Here is a 19,503-nt window from a genome sequence, read left to right as displayed (position 1 = left end):
TACAAGAAATTGTATTTCACGAAGTTAAAGAAAAAGAAAAATTAATAGGAAAATATATAGAAAAATTGAAATTATTTTCTATTTTTCTTGCAGTTTAAGAAATTCGTGGAAAGATAGTTTCCTTTTAAAGTGTACAATCAAGACATACATGTTTCTATATTATATTCATTTTTTCTTGTTTCAAAAATTAAATTAGTATGTCATTTAAAAAATTAAACTTATCTTACTTAAACTTAAACTACTTACAGATTAATTAATAGAAGAATAGAAAGTAATCGATAATGAGCAAAGAGAAAATAAACAGTGAAGTCAATGAGAGTCAGCAACAAGATAAATATCTTTAATGCCTCCCGTTTTTCTTTTTTGGGCTACTAACGTTCAAATATTGAACTTTCGTCAAGTGTTATCGATTCAATAGTATTTTATATATTTTCCGAAAAAAAACAAGTATATTTTTTTCTTTTACGATTAAAAAATTCAAGTGTCGAATTTTCGCCAGGCTCCATCTTGATAAACTTTTCATGGATTTTCCGGAGAACGACGAAAGCACCTAAAAATCTATCAGATTCAAAAGTGGCGCGCGAGGAAGTTCACGCGCCCTCTCGTGATGGCGCTGGTCGCCACGGCGGCGAGGCCGCCGGAGCGGCGCACCACCGGGTCCCAGAATGCATCGCGCGCTACGGCATGTGCCTTTCCGCCATTTTGTAGTTTGCTCGAGCGACCGTGTTGAGTTTGATTCTTCCACCTCGGTAAGGAAACGTCGTCGTGTGAACCGGCCGTGCGTTGATCCACTCGACGCGCTGGGCCGTAGTACGCACAGGGCGGATCGTCACGCGCGCGTCGCGTGGTGTCGCGAATTCGCGTGAGGAACAGTGCGAATCTCGCCGCCGCCTGTCGCTCACGCAGGGGGCGGGGGAGCTAGCCGTGCCAGTCGTGTCGTGCTGCTGCGTCGCGTATTTCGTTGCGCGCACGCGAGCGTGTGCGTGCGTGCGTGCGTGCGTGCGAGCGAGCGAGCGAGCGATCGGGTCCCAGCGAACGAGCTGTAGTCGACTCATCACCGTTGACGTCTTCGTCGATCATCGAGGTAGCACACGGAAACAAAATTCGCAAAACGCGTACGAGACGCCCCGCGCGCAGCACGACAAACCGAGAGCGAGCGAGCAAGCGAGTGAGCAAGTGAGCGAGCGAGCGAACGAGCGAACGAGCAAGTGCCTCGAGAGCTCTCTCTAGTCGAGAAACCGATCTGCACGAGGCCGTTCGAGAGATAGCGGGAGGGAGAGTGAGAGAAAGAGCGAGCGAGCGAGCGAGTGAGCGAACGAACGAACGGACGGACGGACGGACGGACAGGCGAACGAGCGAACGAACGAACGAACGGGCAAGGCATCTCGTAGTGCTAGATTCAGGGCACATGGAATCATCCGGGCTCGTCTCGAGATGAACGGTGATTTCGGTAACGACCATCCATCCCATTCGTCATCCAAGCATCACGCAACCACCATGCGACACCATCATCATCTCCATCATCACCATCACCACCATCGTCATTATTATCGTCATCGTCGTCATCGTCGTCGTCGTCGGTGTCGGTGTTACACGCGCTACTCGTGGTAGTCGGGGAGTGTAGTTCTTGTCATCGTCGCGCCCACTGCCTCGATCACCACTTCCTTATGTCGGTGTGTCTTTCCGCATCGACACGTCGTTATTGCCGTCCTTCGTTCTCTTGTCCACGTTGTCGCCGTCGTCATCGTCCCCGTCATCACCTCGTCTGTGTCATACGTCGTCGGTTCTCGTGTTCGTCCACGTTGTTGCAGTAGCCACGTCCGCGTCTGGTCGGAGAGCGGCCTGTCGCCGCCGTGTCGTGTCCACGACCGCGCGTGCTATATTTGGCCGATAACGTGCCGCGCGCTTCGCAACATATTGCGCGTCCTTCCGCGCGGGAATCCCCGCCTGGCGTGCCGCGGGCCGCCCCAGGCGACCGTCGTCGTGGCACGCAGCTCGACGGCTCGATGTAAGGGTGCCACGGATCGCCCGGGGCGTCCTTGTCCCCGTGTCACTACGTCGTTTCGACCTCGATCGCGCCGTATGAGATTCGCCTCCTCTCGGGTATCCGCTGGCTTCCGCTAAGGCTTACACATTCTTTCTTTGCCGCGGATCGTACTCCGTATACTTTGTGGACTCGCGGTTCTGGTATCCCATGGAGCAGCGAGTAGCATGGTTTGAGTCGAGGGATCCTCCTAATCATGCTGTCTTGTTCCGTTCCATGGAACACTTGTCACTGTTACAGATAGTTTAGAAGAATAAGGGCTGTTAAAGTTGTCTACAGCGTCCTAGCTTAGTACAAATTAATTACCGATATCCATTTCTATCATAGTAAATTAACTTTGATTTTGATTCAACTTGATTTTTGTTTTTTCAATTTCTAGAACTAGAAAAAGATAAAAAGTAAGCTGAATCAAGATTAAAATTATTCTATGTTGATGGAAGTGAATGTAAGAATAGTCAATGTTGTCTGGAGCATCCTAGCTTAAGTGCAAATAAATGACCAATGTCTATTTTTATCAATATAGGTTAACTTTGATTTCGATATTCTATCTTAATGTTACCTTTTTCTGAAAAGTAGAAAAAGATAAAAAATAGAGATTAAAGTTAATCTACATAGGTAATTGGATGTAAGAGTCGTCAATGTCTAGAACATCCATAATTTAAGCACAAATAAATCACCAATGTTAGTTTCTACCAATGCAGATGAACTTTGATCTCGATTTAACTTGTTCTTTATCCTTTCCTAGTTTCTGAAAATTAGAAAAAGATGAAGAGTGAATTGCATTAAGGTTACAGTTAATCTATATTAGTGGACCTGAAGTCAATTTTTTTCTAGAGCATATTTTAGAAAAAAAATGAGTACTAATTGTAATTCTGATGTCTATTTCTATTAATATAGATTAATTTCTATTTTAACTTAATTTGATTTTTGTTTTTTCAATTTTTAGAATTAGAAAAAGGTTGAAAGGAAGTTAAATTGAGATTACAGCTAATCTACATTTATAAAAGTAGATATAATTGATTTTGTAATTTATATGTACCATAAAAATGTTAGATAGCATTGCTCTATGAAAATTTACCAAAAATATTTTGTGGAATGTAACATGGAATGTTACCGATATTTTCTTAGGCTTTAGCATGACTATTCTTGGGATATATATATATATAACTTGATAGGGTTATAAGAAATTGAACATCAATTAGTTTAATCATTACGTTAAAGCATAAGTGTAAATAAAGAAAATCATATAGTACGATAACTAGCCATAGTTGATGCTTCAACATATAACTTGTTTCAAACTAGGTTAGAATTATAGACGTGCTATTTCTGAAATTTAATTAGAATTTTTAACTCCTATACATATATTAGACTAATTTGAAATCTGGCAAAATAGTGAAGTTTGAAATGAGTTGTTTTACAAAATATCTAGTTATATCTATAAATTTATTTTGGTAAATAAATAGCAAACTACATTCTTAACTTAATTGTTTATGGTAAACCGAGATCAATATTTATCTACATTGGTGGAAATAAATATTAGTAATCTATTTGTGCTAGCTAAGATGCTCCAGACAATATTGACAACCCTTATGATCACTTCCATCAATGTAGACAGAGTTTTAATCTCAATTTATGTTTCATCTTAGTAACATTCATGTACTTTGATACAATAGCAAGATGAATTACGAGTGAAAATGACAAACAATTCTTCCTTTGCAGGGTACGTTTACATGAATGGGGACATCGGGAAGCTGCCACCAGGGGCGGTCTACCCAGCCACCCCTGAATCTCTGGGTCCACAGGTTGCAGGTGCAATTGGCGGTGGTGTGCCTAATATAGACTACGGAGTCATGAACGGCGCGCCGAGCAGTGGCGAGTTGATTCTTGATGCTGGCGTCGGCAGCCTGGAACCATCACCCCAACACACTATAAACATGCACGGAGGCGCCGTCGGATACAGCCCGGTGGACGTTGCCGCTTTGGGCGACGCTTCCGCTGCCTCGCCGTCCGTGCCGATGACGGATCTTAATGTCCCCGGCATACCTCTGGAGCAGCTTAAGCAGTTGCTCTCTTCGCAACTCGAGTACTATTTCTCCAGGTAGATTGCCTTGTGATTCTGAAATCTTTGCATTTGCAGCTGCATAAAATTGCACAGTGATTTTGCAAATGCATATATTTGCATCAATTATAGTATGTCAATTTTTATTGTTATGTGTAATTGTAACACGATGGAAAATGTAGTTACAAATACAGATTTTTACTACCAAGAAACAACAAGAAAACTTGGAATTTTCAGGGAATTTCTTTTTTATCCTTGAAAATGATGGATTTTTATGGAATTTTATTGGAACTTGCAAGAAAATTTTTGGACTTTTACATTTCAACTTAAATTCTATTTTCTTTTTAATTTTTTATATGTAAAATATTGACAATTGATTAGTAATAAACACGTATCTGTATATGTTCATGCACATTTTCATGTGAGTTATATTTAAAAAAATTAATGGCAATCAAAGACAGTACATTTGTTTAAAATTGACGTGTATTTAACCACGTTTTGTATTTTATACTTTTAGTAAGTTAGGTCATTGCAGACACATTGTTATATGCTGGTTTGTTATATTTAGTTCACCTTTTTTTTTAGTGTTCAAAACTCAACCACATTTTTTGTGATTAATAAACATTAAAAGATAAATAATAAAATAAATTTATTTTAAAGCTGCATTAAAATGCATTAAAATTCTCTAATGTTATTCTTAGAATATAATTTCTGAAAAATTGGGAAAATCTCAGAAAATTTTTTTACAAAATTTAAGTGAAATAAAACCCTGAACACGGTAATTCTTTTGCTCTCAATATTCGAAATAATCAATCTTTTATAAACACAGCATGTGTATAAACACAGATTAAGAAACGAAGATTGAACCTGGGATTTACTGATTCATAAGTTGACTGCTGTCACATAGAGTTATGCGTGTGATATCCAAATTAGTATCTACTTTTACTCCTAAATTTTCTTTGTTTACTTAAAAACTAACCTTTGATTACAAGTATTGTTATTTATATAATAATTTTAATGATTTAAATAAAAGAACCGTTTGTTAATTTTAGACTCAAAGTACATTTTGTAACCCTATTTTCAGTTAGAAAAAAACAGAATTTAGAGATTTTAGTAATCTTGAATTAATTTTGAATTGATCTGTATTTAAAATAATTTAATTTTAATCTAATTTTAATGTTAAAATAATTTTAAGATTAAATAATTTTAAATTACTTTAAGATAACTTAAAAAAATATATACAGATTTTATGTTATTCTTTAAATTTAAATTTTCAAAATTTAATAAATAATTTTTTTTATAAATTATATATAATTTTTGCTTTAGTATCTTTAAATTTGCAATTATTTCAATATAAAGTATAATGAATTGTAAAAGCAATTTTCATGAACATTATTTATATAACAGTTTTATATAATAAAACTACAGAATGAGAACCCAAAATTATATATTAATACCTGAAACTTTAATTTTTTTTATCATATATCTTATTATTATGTTTTTAATCTTTCTTTATAACGTGGGGGAAAATGCATTACGCATACCGCCAAATATATAATCTAATAATTTAATTTGGATAATAAACATTTCCTAAATTTTCTACATTTTTGCCTGAAAATATAATGCTTTTTATAAGCACATGCACATATAACAATATATGTAATAAGATGTGAATGAACATTATGATAAATGAACAATTTGTCTTTTCAGAGAAAATTTAGCCAACGATACCTATTTGTTGTCACAAATGGATAATGATCAGTACGTGCCGATATGGACAGTAGCGAATTTTAACCAAGTGAAAAAACTGACAAAAGATATTAAACTCATAACAGAGGTGCTGAGAGAGTCTCCCAATGTTCAAGTTGATGAGGAGGGACAGAAAGTCAGGCCCAATCACAAACGATGTATTGTGATACTTCGCGAGATACCAGACAGTACTCCGCTGGAAGACGTAAAGGTATGTCCTACACAAAAAAAGAGCATTCTTGTTTTGAAAATTTCTTTATATTCGAAATATTAAATGTTGAAATAAGATTATATAACGTTAAACAGACATGATTTACTTACATGAAAAATTTTTGTAATTTTTTAGGAAAAATACATTTTTATTATTTCAATAATAACTTTTACGACTTGAGAAGAAGAAATATTGGATAGAAAATAACAATATTTCTTCTTCTCAATAAGAATTAGAATTTTTGGATACTATTATTATCAAGGCAAAATATTGCTCTTTAAATGATTAATAAAAATATACTGTCATGGTTTTAAAAATTATTAGGCACCTATATTTTTTTGTCTAACTGGAATTCTTTTATCTGTATTATTTTGTATTGACTATTGGCATTATATATAGTTAAATAAAATCAGTTTTAATTTGATATTAATATTTTTTCTATGTAATATATATGATTAGTGTAAAAAAACTCAATATCTCAATTTAATATTTCTTGATACTTTATTGTAGAATTTATTTTCTGGAGAGGGATGTCCGAGAATTATCTCGTGCGAGTTTGCTCATAATAGTTCGTGGTATGTGACATTCGAATCCGATGAGGATGCTCAAAAGGCCTACCGGTTTTTACGCGAAGAGGTTCGAGAATTTCAGGTAAGTTGATAATTAAAACTGTATTTGAACAACCGGTAATAGAATGTAACAAATTAAATATTTATTGGTGCTTTGACGATTTACTCAAGCTTATATATCTGTATTTAATTTCAATTATAGCTATTACTTATAATGGATGTTTATCGCTATAGCTATGATTAACAGCTGTAGATTTAAGTCCATAATTTCTATTCTGATTGTCGAATTTAGGGAAAGCCGATAATGGCGAGAATCAAAGCTAAACCAATGAACAGGCTACCGATACCGACGGTGGCCGGTGTAAGTGGTATAAAGAATGGCTACAGAACTCCACCCCCTCCTCCTGTCTATGATCCGAGCAGTTATACGACCGGACAGCAACGTTTTCTCTATACCAATGGCACAACTATGCCTCAGACGACTATGCCGGCGTACGCGAACCAAGTCGTTTATGTAAGTTACAAATTCTTTGCGTAACAACCTCACGCGTAAGCTCCTCTTTTATTTTGAATAATTTATCGTGTTTTTTGTATATACTGTAAACAAAAATATATATGTAAACATTTGTACAATTTCTAGAAAAAAATATATGAAATTTGTACGTTTTTAATTGTGTAAATATTTTTATATAAGACGGAAAATTACAATAACAATGATATTTTTTAAGTCCCGAAAAATTAGGGTTACTACTGCATCAATCGCTGAATAATCATCAATAAATGTTTTAAAGAATATTTAAGTAATAAAACTTAAAAATAATAAATTGATATCTTTTAAATCTAATTTTTATACAAATTTGATTTTTGAAAATATATAATTTTTTACTTAAAAACGTAATTATATTAAGTTGTTTTTATTTATTCATTAACTAATTTAATTTCTTATTTGTTCATTGACTGGTACGATAATTCTACATATATTTTTTTTACATTGTAAGCAATGTAAGGAGAGACTCTTATAAAAATATTTCTCCATTTTTCTTTCAGCAACCATTCTATCCGGCTGGTATGATGCCTTGGGGACCAACTAGTCCCTATTTCGAGATGTCCAATGTCTTTACGATGAACGGAATCACGCCGCACAACACATTTACACGTTCAAACACGAGATACAATCCTCGACATAGGTACGAATCTGTAATTTTATTATTTCTCAAGTTTTTTGAATAATTATCTCGGTATCTAAAAGTATTTTTTTTTTCTTTTTATCTAGAAATAGACAGAGAAATGGTTCCGATCGAAGCTGTTTAATAGATCAGGCCAATCCCAGTAACAACAGTAACAATCATCATCACCATCACCACCATCATCACCACCATCATCATCAATCGTCTATGCCGCCGCTAAATAATCGTAACTCTCATCCTATAACCGGTGGCGGCGGCGGTAGCAGCAGCAGCAACAACAGCAGTGGTGGTGGAAACAGTAGCGTGTCCTTGAGCTCTTCTACGTCCACTTATCATGCTTCGAGTTTGCCTCCCTCGAAGCCGCCCGTATCTTCGTCGTCTTCTTCCTATCAGTCCGGCACAAAGTTCCATTCATCGTCGTCCGTTGTGTCGTCAGTAGAGCACGCAAAGGGAGCTTCTTCCACGTCCTCCGCGCAGGATCAGGACGCAACGGCAGCGGTCGAGCCCACCTCTACACCCTCCTCATCGGCGCCTTCGTTTGCCCGCCATCGTATTCATCGTAGGACCAAAGATCAGGATACGAAGGCGGCCACCGGCAATAATCATTCGCTGCCGGCGATCAAGGAATCCTTACCGACGAGCGGTGGTAGCAGCAGCAACAGCAACTGTGGCAGCAGCCGCAGCAGCGGTGTGCAGTTTGACCTCGAAGCAGCGGCTTTTCCACCCTTGCCCGGCCTTGATCCCGACCATGGCAAAGCGTCGACGGATATAGGTAGCGGTAGCGGCGCCGGCACGGTCGGCATAGAGTCCTCGCAGAATCGATTGTCCGACGTTGTCAAGGGCACCGCCAAACTCAAGGCCGTTGTTAAGGATAAGGAAAGCGGTATTCAGCCGCAGCCTCAATCGCAACAACAGCAGCAGTCCGCGACGCCTATATCGGCGGCGGTGAACACCGCCAGTAGATCCGCTAGTCCTGGAGCGAGCACCGGAGCAGCAGAAGCGCAGGGAAATGCTACCGCCACGACGAACTCTACAAACACCACGCATATCCTTAATCCGCCGACGGCCAGCAATGAGAACATATCGTCGGCTGATGCTGCCGCGCTTAGCACCGTCGCGCTCACTCCCCCGTCATCTCCTGATAAGTGAGTGGGATTTTAATTATACGCTCGCTCAATATAACGGTGTTTCGGGCAGTTGCGGAGAGTTACGTTAACTCGCAAATTAACTTGTGCCTGATATGATAACAAACTGCTTATCATGCTGCGTTGGAGATGTGTTATGATTTTTATTAGGAAAAAGATTTTTCAACATTTTCAGGATTTTTAATGCACCTTTTTCCGACGATGTAACGTACAATTTGTCATGAAGTGTGGAAATGTCTCAATCATGCAAATCTTTTTATTTTATTTTATTTTTTTGATTCTCCAACGATGTTGCATCCTTTGCGCGTTCGATATATGTGTATGAAACAGCTGCAAGACTATTAGAATTTGTTTTTCGAGCAAATTTGCTACTTAGTTGTCGATTATGAAAGCGACAAACGACTGGCCTATTTCAAAATACGACGAAACTTTCCGCTGTCCCAATACACCCACATACGTATACATATATGTATATAAGCGCACTATTGCGCAGAGTGAAAAAGAGGAAGTGAAAAGTTTTTAGTTTTTAATCGCTAACCTTTTATAGGACTGTTTTATTTCAATTTTACTTGCAATTTATTTTAGTTTTATCTGTTTTTCAACTGATTCCTTTATTTTCCATTTGCAATAGAGTTTTTCTGATGTTTATGATCAAGATTTTTGTATTGAAAACCAGTGAATTGTATTACCGAGTTGTCGCATCCTTACATTTGAAAGTTACCTTCTCTTTATTTTCTTTTAAATGGATAAATGCGTTTGTTTGATTTAGATTGTTGTAAAATCATGTAACTTAAATTTTTGATAAATTGATAGTTGGTGTGTTGCGCAAAAGATATTGATCGCCTGCAAAGTCAAATTAACGTCACGTTCTATCAATAAGTTTTTTTTTTCCACGCAATCAAAGGAGAATTAGCTTTGCACTGCTTTTAGCCCTGTAAATGATTATGATGGTTTTACCATTTTGCACTTTTTGCGAGAAGGATGTGTACACAATCTCAAATATTTATATTTGTACCTAATATATTGATTACTAATTGACGCATAGAAAGCAAACTGGGGTTCTTACGATGTATTCCGTTCAAACGAGGAATTTAGCTGGTCTTCATAAACAGACTCCTTGTTTGTTGGATTTTTATCCTTGGATCGGTGGGCTGTAATTGTATCATTGAATTCTTCAATTCTAATATTGGATTTTCTCTTTGATTTCTTCCGTCGAATTGCGCTCATTATATCCTTGAATTCTTGGACTTCTCAGAGATCTTCATTATTATCTATTCCTGGAGTTTCATTCTGAGTAAAGATTCCCATCTACTCGACGACGCAAAGATGTGGCATCTGTATGAGTTTTTATGCACATTGAGAAAAAAGTATTTGGTATTTATGAATTATTGAATATCGAATATTATAATTAAATGTAAACGAATGTTAAAATAACAATGATGCTGTATTTTTGTAGTTATTACTGCTATAATAGTAATAATTTTTCATTCATTGAAGTGTGCAAAAAATCAAAGAAACTTGAAACTTTACAATTGTAAAGTTAAATTAGTTTATCACACTGTTCATCTTTTTTTTTATTTTTTTTTGTTTTATTAAATTTATATCACTAAAGAAGTGTTAATGTCAGTAATAATGATATATAACGTGTTACATGACCAAAAAATCATTGCAATTGCCATACTTTAATAAATATGTTATCATAGAAAATGATAATAAGTTATGCCAACTATATTTAAAATGTGGTAATTGCAACTGTTTTTGTCAGTGTAATACATTGTATAGTATTGTTAACATTCACTTTTACAATTACCAAATATTTTTTTATAAATAATAAATTTCACAAATATCAAATATTTTTCTTTTAGTATAGGACCCACATAATTGGGAGTATTTATAATATACGTCTTCAGGCATGCCGAATTATGTTTCATTATTGTTGTGTTGTGTGTTGACTATATTATATATTGTGTTGCTCTGTAACAACAAAGCTAGAGAAAAAATTGAAACAGATTCAATAGAAATTTTTATTTAAAGAACATATCTATAAAAAAATACTATTCGAAATTAGTATTTTGCAAGAAAAATAGATATTGAAATTTCTAGAAAATTTCAGGGAATTTTTTTACGAAATTTGTGTAAACATTCTGGAAAATGGTAACTTCTTTGAATCTTAAAGTTAGACCTTCAGCTACACACGAGTTTTTCACCAGTATTTTTTGCTATTTACATTAATTCATTAGAAGTATTTGCAAATTATGATTTGCTATTGTTTCTTCTTATTGATAACTTGACCGTTATCATCGTACCTTTCAGATTCCGAGATTATAGAGACTTTTTTGTTTAAATATTTTCTTTCGTAAGGATTTTTAGCTCTATATGAATCTGAAATATAAATAAGGTTTCAAGTTTTTACGGTATATTTTTCGCATATTTTTTTCTTTTAGATGCTTAATTCTGCCGAGTATGTATTTTTTTGTTCCTGAATCATTGAATCGCTCAATGTCGACTATTCCTGGATAGGCTCTGCTTCATTGTCTCCAGGATTTAATATATTTTCGATCTATTAGACATTTAGATTTTTGCATGTTCTTCGATATTTGAGCATTCAATTTTTAAGTGTATGCTGAGAAAAAAGAAGTTATTAACTGGACTAGATTTTTCAAATTGATTAAATTTTTTCAGTTCAAGTATTTATTTAACTTGTATACATAAAATATTTCAATGTTGATTGAACTTTAATTCAAATGTTTTATGTATTGAAATTAAATAAATAAATACTTGGACTGAAGAAATTTAATCAAATTGGAAAAATTAAGTTAATTTTTAACAACTTTTTCTCGGTGTATATAAGATTCTTAGATTCTATTACTCGGAGCTTTTACTTTCAACTCTTTATTGCAATTTCATAATCTCAAAATTTGACTACGAATATTTTTAAGACACTTCAGAGTCCATTCCGAAAATATGAGAATCGAAGATTATTTACATAAAATTAAAGACATTGAAGATTGCCCGGATCGCGGAAAGCAAGAGTACTTGAAATTATGAGAATATCTAATTCAAGGAGACCCCTATGAGGATCCAAAGATCTAAGTAATTCAATGATCGAGGAATCTAAGAACTATCCTCTTTCGATATGAGTATATGCGGTACATGCCGTATACCACCAATCGAAATTATACAACCTTATATAGCTATTGCTAGCGCGAACTATAAAGCCTATGTTGCACAATGAAAAGCACAGACAACAGGAACATGGAATAACAACAGGCAATAGATTTTGTAACTTTTGATTGATTCACGACTTCTGATTGGTTGCAATCTATTGCCTGTTATTATTCCGTTCCCTGTGCTTTTTATTGTGCAACAGGTTTAATGCTACACATGTATGCGGAAATGTATGTGGTATTATTGTACGAGACAATATTTTCTTTTTGACCCTGTATTGTGTCCGTAGTAGATAAATAATATAAAATATTGAATAGGATTCTACGTTAAAACTATTCTTTTTCAGGGTTTTTTTAATTACGATTATTTTGGTTATTATATTATTATTATATTATCATTTATTATTATAAATTTTTAATATTATTAAGATTAGTTATTATTGTTCAGTTTCAAGTTATTCATAAAATTATTCATTTTGGTGAATCAATAAAGTTTCTCTAGCTTATATAAATCTAACATTTACTAATTAAATTACGATTTTTGTTGTGACTGCAAAATAAATATAAAACAGAAGAAATGAGAATTATTTACGGCCTCAACATGATGTTTCATGGACCCTTTTTTGATAATGACCATAGTTTGTCAGCGATGAAAGTTTATAGAAGTTAATAAACAATGTGTACACTGATGTTTATTAATCGTGTTTTACGATATTGCCAAATTCCTTCTCTTTTGCATTTTCCTCAATCATTACGGGGGGTTTTTGCGAAATGAATTTCCATTTCTCTTATCTTGTTATCTTTTTCTTTTAATCCATTATGTTACAAGTATTACATTCTTTAACAATATTTTATTCCTCTCTCTCTCTCTCTCTCTCTCTCTTTTTTAGAAACTGAAGATTTAAATTTCAAAATTTACGGATAATTAAGGAAATTATAATTTAAAAGAAATTATAATTTAAAAGAAGCAGAGACTAGTCACGCTACTTTACATTCATATATAATCTTTTAAGAAAGATGCTTTTTCGATATTACCATTTTCAAAATAATAAATAATAAAATTTAAGTAATTAAACTTATTATTTGTTACTTGAAAATTTTTTCTTTATAATATTGATAAATGTTACAAAAGAAAATTTTTTTAAAAGACTTGTTTATAATAATGATAATTGAAATGTATTAACAAGCGTACTTGTCATTAGTGTAACGTCACATTTAAAGAAAATTGTTTAATTCGGAAACATTTTATACTCTTATATGAAAATGATATGCTACAACAAATTAATTTTTTTTAATTTCGAAATATTTATTGCGTAAACTCCTTTGTTATCAATATAGTTTTCCAAGAGTCGTATATTTTATTTGCGATTAAATTACTTAAAACTTTTCTTTTCATAAGCCTCAACTGCTATTTTAGGAAGTTATTTAAAAAACTTATATGGTTAAAAAAATTCGAAAATTTTTAAGTGCCTATTATATTGATCACAAACTTATTTTCAAAATTTGATGAAGTTATTATGTGAAATGATTCTTTAAAATCGTTTTTTAGTTGATTATGATTTTCATTTTCATGTCCTTTTCGTTTAGAGTATAGAGAATTAAATTCTTTTCAAAATTCCTCTAAGTATTCTCGAATCATTGGATCGGGAATTGCCTACATGAACTTTCTTACTGTGCATGAACGAAGGTGATATTGTGGTGCGAAATTAATATTTACTAGAGCGTACGTTTAGTATTCGATAGTGCACGTAATAGAGAAACTTCATGTTACTGCACTTATGTCCCTTTCCACTAATGTAAATTAACTTTAATCTTTGTTTAACCTATCATTTACTTTTTCCTAATTCTTAGAATGATATTCGAATTTTTAATTTTACTTTGTTTTAGACATTGCATTCATATCAGTGTTTATGTATAAATTTTGATTTCACGCGTATGCTTTTGTAATGTGAGGACATGCAACGGTGATTCAAGGATTCAAGGATATAAAAATCTAAAGACCTTGCGACAATATTCTTGAACTAGTTTACTATTGGGAAAATCTGGAATTTTTTAGGAAATTTATTTATCCTTGAAAATAATTAATTTTTGTGGAATTTTATTGGTAGGGAAATTTTTAGAAAACTTATAAATTTAAATTTTATTTTTTTTCTGACAGTTTTTTGATATCCTTTTTTTGATAATGCAAAATCAATTAGTAACAAATGGCATATCTAAATATTTCTTTATGATTCACGTGTTTTTATAAAAAGTTACATCATTCTCAACCGTCGTTGTGTTTAATTACCTTTCGGATTCTTTATTTCCGGTTGGATCTTTGTATTACAAACAGATCGTTATATGTATTTAGTTTATATTAAGGTAACTGTACCTTATGTGGCCTAGTATTCAATATGGTTTTTCTGTTTTTAAATAGTTACATGATGAATTGAACAAATAAGTAGTAGTATGTCGTACAGGCTATCAGTATGACTTGTTTGCAACAGTTAACTGCTCAATTTGTCTATTCTGTTGTTGACAGTGAGAAAAGTAGAATTTTCTTGATTGTGTTTTTCATTATCTAATATTTGGGAAAATTATTAATTTCTATAATTAAGTGATGATTATTAATGTCCGCAGTTCATATTATTGTAGCTTTGTATTTATATTTTACAATACTATATTTAATTTATATTTTGGTCATCATGTCTTGCTTATAACCAAAGAAAAATAAACCATATAGGATACAGTTACTTTGTTGTGTTTTTTTTTTTTTTTTTTTTTTTTAGTTTCTCAAATTTAAAACAGAACTTTTTTGTAATTGTATGATTAAGAAATATTAAAAGATATATTAAAATTATTTCCAAGTTACATTAAAAATATTCTTTAATCTTACTTGAAAGTTGTATAAAATTCCTGAAAAAAACCTAAAATTTTCAGAGAATTTTTTTGCAAAATTAGAGTACACACTCTGATATTTGTATGTTGGAAGATAATGAAAAATATGAGTAATTAGAGAAATTTAAGATTGCTAGTATTAAATTGGCTTACAATTAATTACTTATTTTGAATATATTCATATTAAAGGTCCAATTTAATACACTGCTAAGTATTAAATTTCTGTAAGGGCACGAGAATATCTATCCGTGAGAATCTAAGGGATCCGCGCTAAGAGCTATATAAATAAGCAAGTGATTAGTCTTTTACTACTGAAAATGCATCACTGACAGATCTATAAAGACTGATGACTCGAACATGGTGAACGGTGTGGACGAAGCTGTAGTTGCGAATATGCACCTGCCGGCAGCGGCCACGTCGGCGATAACGATGGCTACGGCGACGACGATAACGACAACGACGACGACGACGACGACGTCGGCCGCGGCGACTACGGACGACGCCGAGACAGTGACCAGGTGCGACTGTAATAATGTCGTCGTCCCACCTCCTACTGCCTCTTCACAAAACTCCCAATCGCAAACTGGAGTGGCCTCTGCCTTCCCTATAGTAAGTATCTTACTATTTCTCGAAAGAAGACTCAAGTCTTTTGTTTCAAGCTGAAAATTGCTTCAAACTTTTGAAAATCTTTGAAAGAATTTGAGTATAAAATCGAAAATACAATTGTATCAAAAGATAAGATTACAGTACTAGTCAATGAACAAATAAAACAACTTAATATAATTAGATTTCTAAGTAAAAAATATTTTGATTAAATCTGTACGAAAATTAGATTTAGAGAAAATTAATTACTTGCAATTTATTATTTGGATATCTTATTGTATTCATATTTTTTAAAAATAATTATTTACTAGTGATTGAATTAATAATTAATTGAATCAAATAAGAAATTGAACCAGTTAATCAACAAATAGAAACAATTTAATATAATTATATTTTTAAATAAAAAGTAATATTTTAGTCTTTGTATAAAAACTATGAAAATTTGATCTAAAAATATCGATTAAGTTACAATTAATTTATTTAAAGTTTTATGTCTTAAATAGTTACTGGTGATTGATTCATCGACTAATCTAGTAAAGAGGAAGATATAAAATTTCTATTTGAGATAAGGAAGTAAGAACCTTTAGGACATAAAAACGGAAAAACTACTAACATTAGAAACATTAACTTAAAAGTGGGTCTTGTTTAGAAATGAATAATTTGAAAGATACAAATTAAAGCTCTAAAATTTTGTTATATTTAAAATAATTATATATATATATATATATATATATATATATATATATGTATGTATGTATGTATGTATGTATGTATGTATGTGTGTATGTGTGTATGTATGTATGTGTGTATGTATGTATGTATGTATGTATGTATGTGTGTATGTATGTATGTATGTATGTATAATATAAATCTATAAAAGATATCTTTGTGTTTAAATAGGTTATTAATTTGTTAAATTAAGAGATGAGATTCTAATTAAGTAAAAATGTTTTAGAAATATAAAATTATTGTATATTTATAAAATTTTCGATATAAGTTTTTATTTCATATAAGTTTTGATATAAATTTTAAATCTTTCTGTGAAATTTTATTCAGATCTTTGCGTTATTTATCGCGATTCTTATATTTTACAGAATAATGAGTATTCTTTATTAATACCGCGAGCTAATGAATATTTTTTTCTCTGCAGGATCTTACGAGGCCAAGCTATGCCCAAGTAGCGCAACATTGCCGTGAGCTACCTTGTACAAAACACAAAACAGATGAGAGGGATAGAAATGTTTAAAAGTTGCACGTAAGTATCTTTTTCCTTTCAAACGATCTCCACAGATATTTCTTTAGAAAAGTATTGTAAAGTAAAACAATAAGTTTAATCGTGCGAATAATTAAAAATTGCCAATGTTAGTGTCCTATAAGAAAATCTCAAGATTATTTTTAAGTAAAATACCTGGGCTGAATAAGGCCTACTTAATTAATTTTATTTTTAAAAATTCCGTTAAAAAGAATTTCATGAAAAAATAAAATAAATTAACTGGATCTTATTCTAATATAATTTTAAACTATTAAAAAATACTAGTAAAATTAGTAAAAACTATTAGTTAGTTTTTTAAAAGTAAAATTGATTGAACCTTACATTATTAACAAGTTTTTTTAACGCTATTAAATAAAGGTTTTAAAATTTTAGAATTTTTAAAATAAAGAAATGAAATAGAGTTAAAAAAATAAAGTAAATTAAATAAGTCTTCTTTTATTGAATATAGTTTTAAAATTCTATTATATAAAATTTTTAAAATTTTATTATTAATTTTTTATTAATTTTATTAAATTTTATAGATTTGGTGGAAATCTTTATCCAGAATTAAAGTATATGCATTAATACATGTCTACAGTACGGATTATGCAGTATGGATTTATACAAAGAATGAAAAAGTTTTTTTAATTCATATCTTTTTTTATCATTTCTTAAACGAATATGGCATCCAAAGCTGTCAAGTCATGACAATATTTGCTTGATATAAAGGCTCTGTATGTAGTCTATACTTACAAAATTAAAGTTTCAGATATACAGATTACACGAAGAGGCAACGTTGAGTTTTTAGAATTAGACTTATAGCGTATTCGATTTGCTGACTGACTCGATTTGATTTTGAGTTGTATTTTTTGCAGAATTTATTTCTTCTTTTGTAGCTTAAAAAAAACATCAACTAGGAGTCCGATCAAGTTAGCAAATAAAATACGCTATTAGACACCCAATTCAATATGAAAAGTTTATACGAAAATTTATTCATATATGTGCGTGCGATATTGATGTAATAGTATGTAATAACATATTGCTATTTCGTAAACCGTACATATGTATTTTAAATTGTATATATGCAAGTCATTGTTTGGTAAAACTCACGACTCTACCTACTAGCATCCTCTTAAAAAAGCGACTTCGACATCTCTCTCTTTACAATCTCTCGATACTTTATTACTATAATTCTATATATTCTGAAATTTTTTAAATATGGGACCTGAATTGTAGGATTTTTGAAAATCCTTATGCATACTTCCCCAAATCCATGAAATTCGTGAACCAATCCTCTATATAAAACGGTTGATTGAAAATGTCAAAAATTTTATTTCTCTATAAAATAGATGTATCTATATATTTTGTTCTTTTATATGTCATGAAGGTGACGACAGAAGGAAGACACCTTAAGCGGCGGAAGCAGCTTAGGTATAACGAAGCAAAAAGCCAAAATCTACAGATTACCGCGTGTCAACGGGGTAATTAAACGATAATTAGCTGTGCTATATGTGCTATGACGTCATCGCCATCCTCTCGAAGTCGTCGGATCGGATCGAGAATCAGGATATCGGAGCTCACCGCTGCTTTCATCTACCTATCTTTACCTTCCCGGTACTCCCTTCTCAGACCGACGCCGTCACGTGCTGCAGGCGTGAGGAAGAGAGAACTTTTTACATTGTACAGTGACGTCTCGCCTACGATCAACGATCGATCGATCGACGAATCGATCGAGAGAGAGAGAGAGAGAGATATTAATGAGTGATGGTGTACGTATGGGTTTTGATATGTGTGCGCGCGCGCGCGTTTTTGTTTGATGTGTGTGTTTTTGTTTTGATGTGTGTGTGTGTGTGTGTGTGTGTGTGTGTGTGCGCGCGCGCGCGCGCGTGCGTGCGTGTTTGATATGTGTGTGTGTGTGTGTGTGTGTGTGTGTGTGTGTGTGTGTTTTGATGTGTGCATGTGTGTTTGTTTGATGTGTGTGTGGTATGCGCGCGCGCGTGAGAGAGAGAGAGAGAGAGAGAATGTATAAATCTCGCCGCGCACTATTGTAGCGGCGTGTTCGCAGGCGCTACCATTATACAGGGTGATCGGAGAGTCCCGCGGGGCAAATTTGTCGCCGCGGTTTGATGGTGTTGGTTTCGCCGATGTACTCGTATAATCGGCAATTGTTTTACTCGTTTTATTATAATTTCTGAAATGCAATGATCGAATTATAGTTTATTCGCGATAGGATTTAAGGTCTTGGAAAATTTAAAAATTTGTTATAGGATTTAAGAACCTGATCTAAACGATACGCGTTGAGCGAACAGAAATAACAATCCAGTTTGGCAGCAGAGCCTAGTGACGAGGCGAGTGACGTTCCGGCCGATGGATTACCAATGAGAATTAATAGGCTGGCAAAAAGAGGAAGTCGACAAGAGAAGCAACCGAGAATCGAAAGCAAATTGGAGTGTCTGATATATCATACGCGTATTTAACGAAAAAATCGAGGTTTACGTCGATATAATTTAATTGATCAAATTTCGATTTCTCGTATACGTTCTTGAAATCTCGGATTTCTTTCTCGCGATTTTCAATTTCTCGAGCTGCTTTTCGAGCTTTTATTACCGATCTTTACTCTTATGAGTTTCAACGTAGATG

General features: G+C 33.3%; 1 protein-coding gene across 4 annotated transcripts; it reads left to right on the top strand.

Moving 5' to 3' along the window:
* Positions 1 to 632: 632 nt before the first annotated feature.
* LOC105207745 (la-related protein Larp4B) lies at positions 633 to 18,707 on the top strand. 4 transcript variants are annotated; one of them, XM_026133985.2, is made up of 10 exons: positions 633 to 749; positions 3,764 to 4,142; positions 5,814 to 6,063; positions 6,574 to 6,714; positions 6,925 to 7,146; positions 7,680 to 7,819; positions 7,906 to 8,964; positions 15,341 to 15,617; positions 16,762 to 16,866; positions 18,251 to 18,707. In XM_026133985.2, exons 2-9 carry the CDS (start codon positions 3,775 to 3,777, stop codon positions 16,855 to 16,857), a joined length of 2,553 nt encoding a protein of 850 aa, XP_025989770.1. In that variant the 5' UTR covers positions 633 to 749; positions 3,764 to 3,774; the 3' UTR covers positions 16,858 to 16,866; positions 18,251 to 18,707. The 4 variants fall into 4 exon arrangements, with proteins under 4 accessions (XP_025989770.1, XP_025989771.1, XP_039313425.1 ...); XM_026133986.2 differs by lacking the exon at positions 633 to 749 and adding an exon at positions 808 to 1,084; XM_039457491.1 differs by lacking the exon at positions 633 to 749 and adding an exon at positions 1,184 to 1,441.
* Positions 18,708 to 19,503: the final 796 nt, after the last annotated feature.

Source organism: Solenopsis invicta, chromosome 14 (genome assembly GCF_016802725.1).
Source record: "Solenopsis invicta isolate M01_SB chromosome 14, UNIL_Sinv_3.0, whole genome shotgun sequence".
Taxonomy (NCBI): Eukaryota; Metazoa; Arthropoda; class Insecta; order Hymenoptera; family Formicidae; genus Solenopsis; species Solenopsis invicta.
The sequence above is the reverse complement of the archived record's forward strand: the minus strand, read 5'-3'. Positions and strand labels throughout refer to the sequence as shown.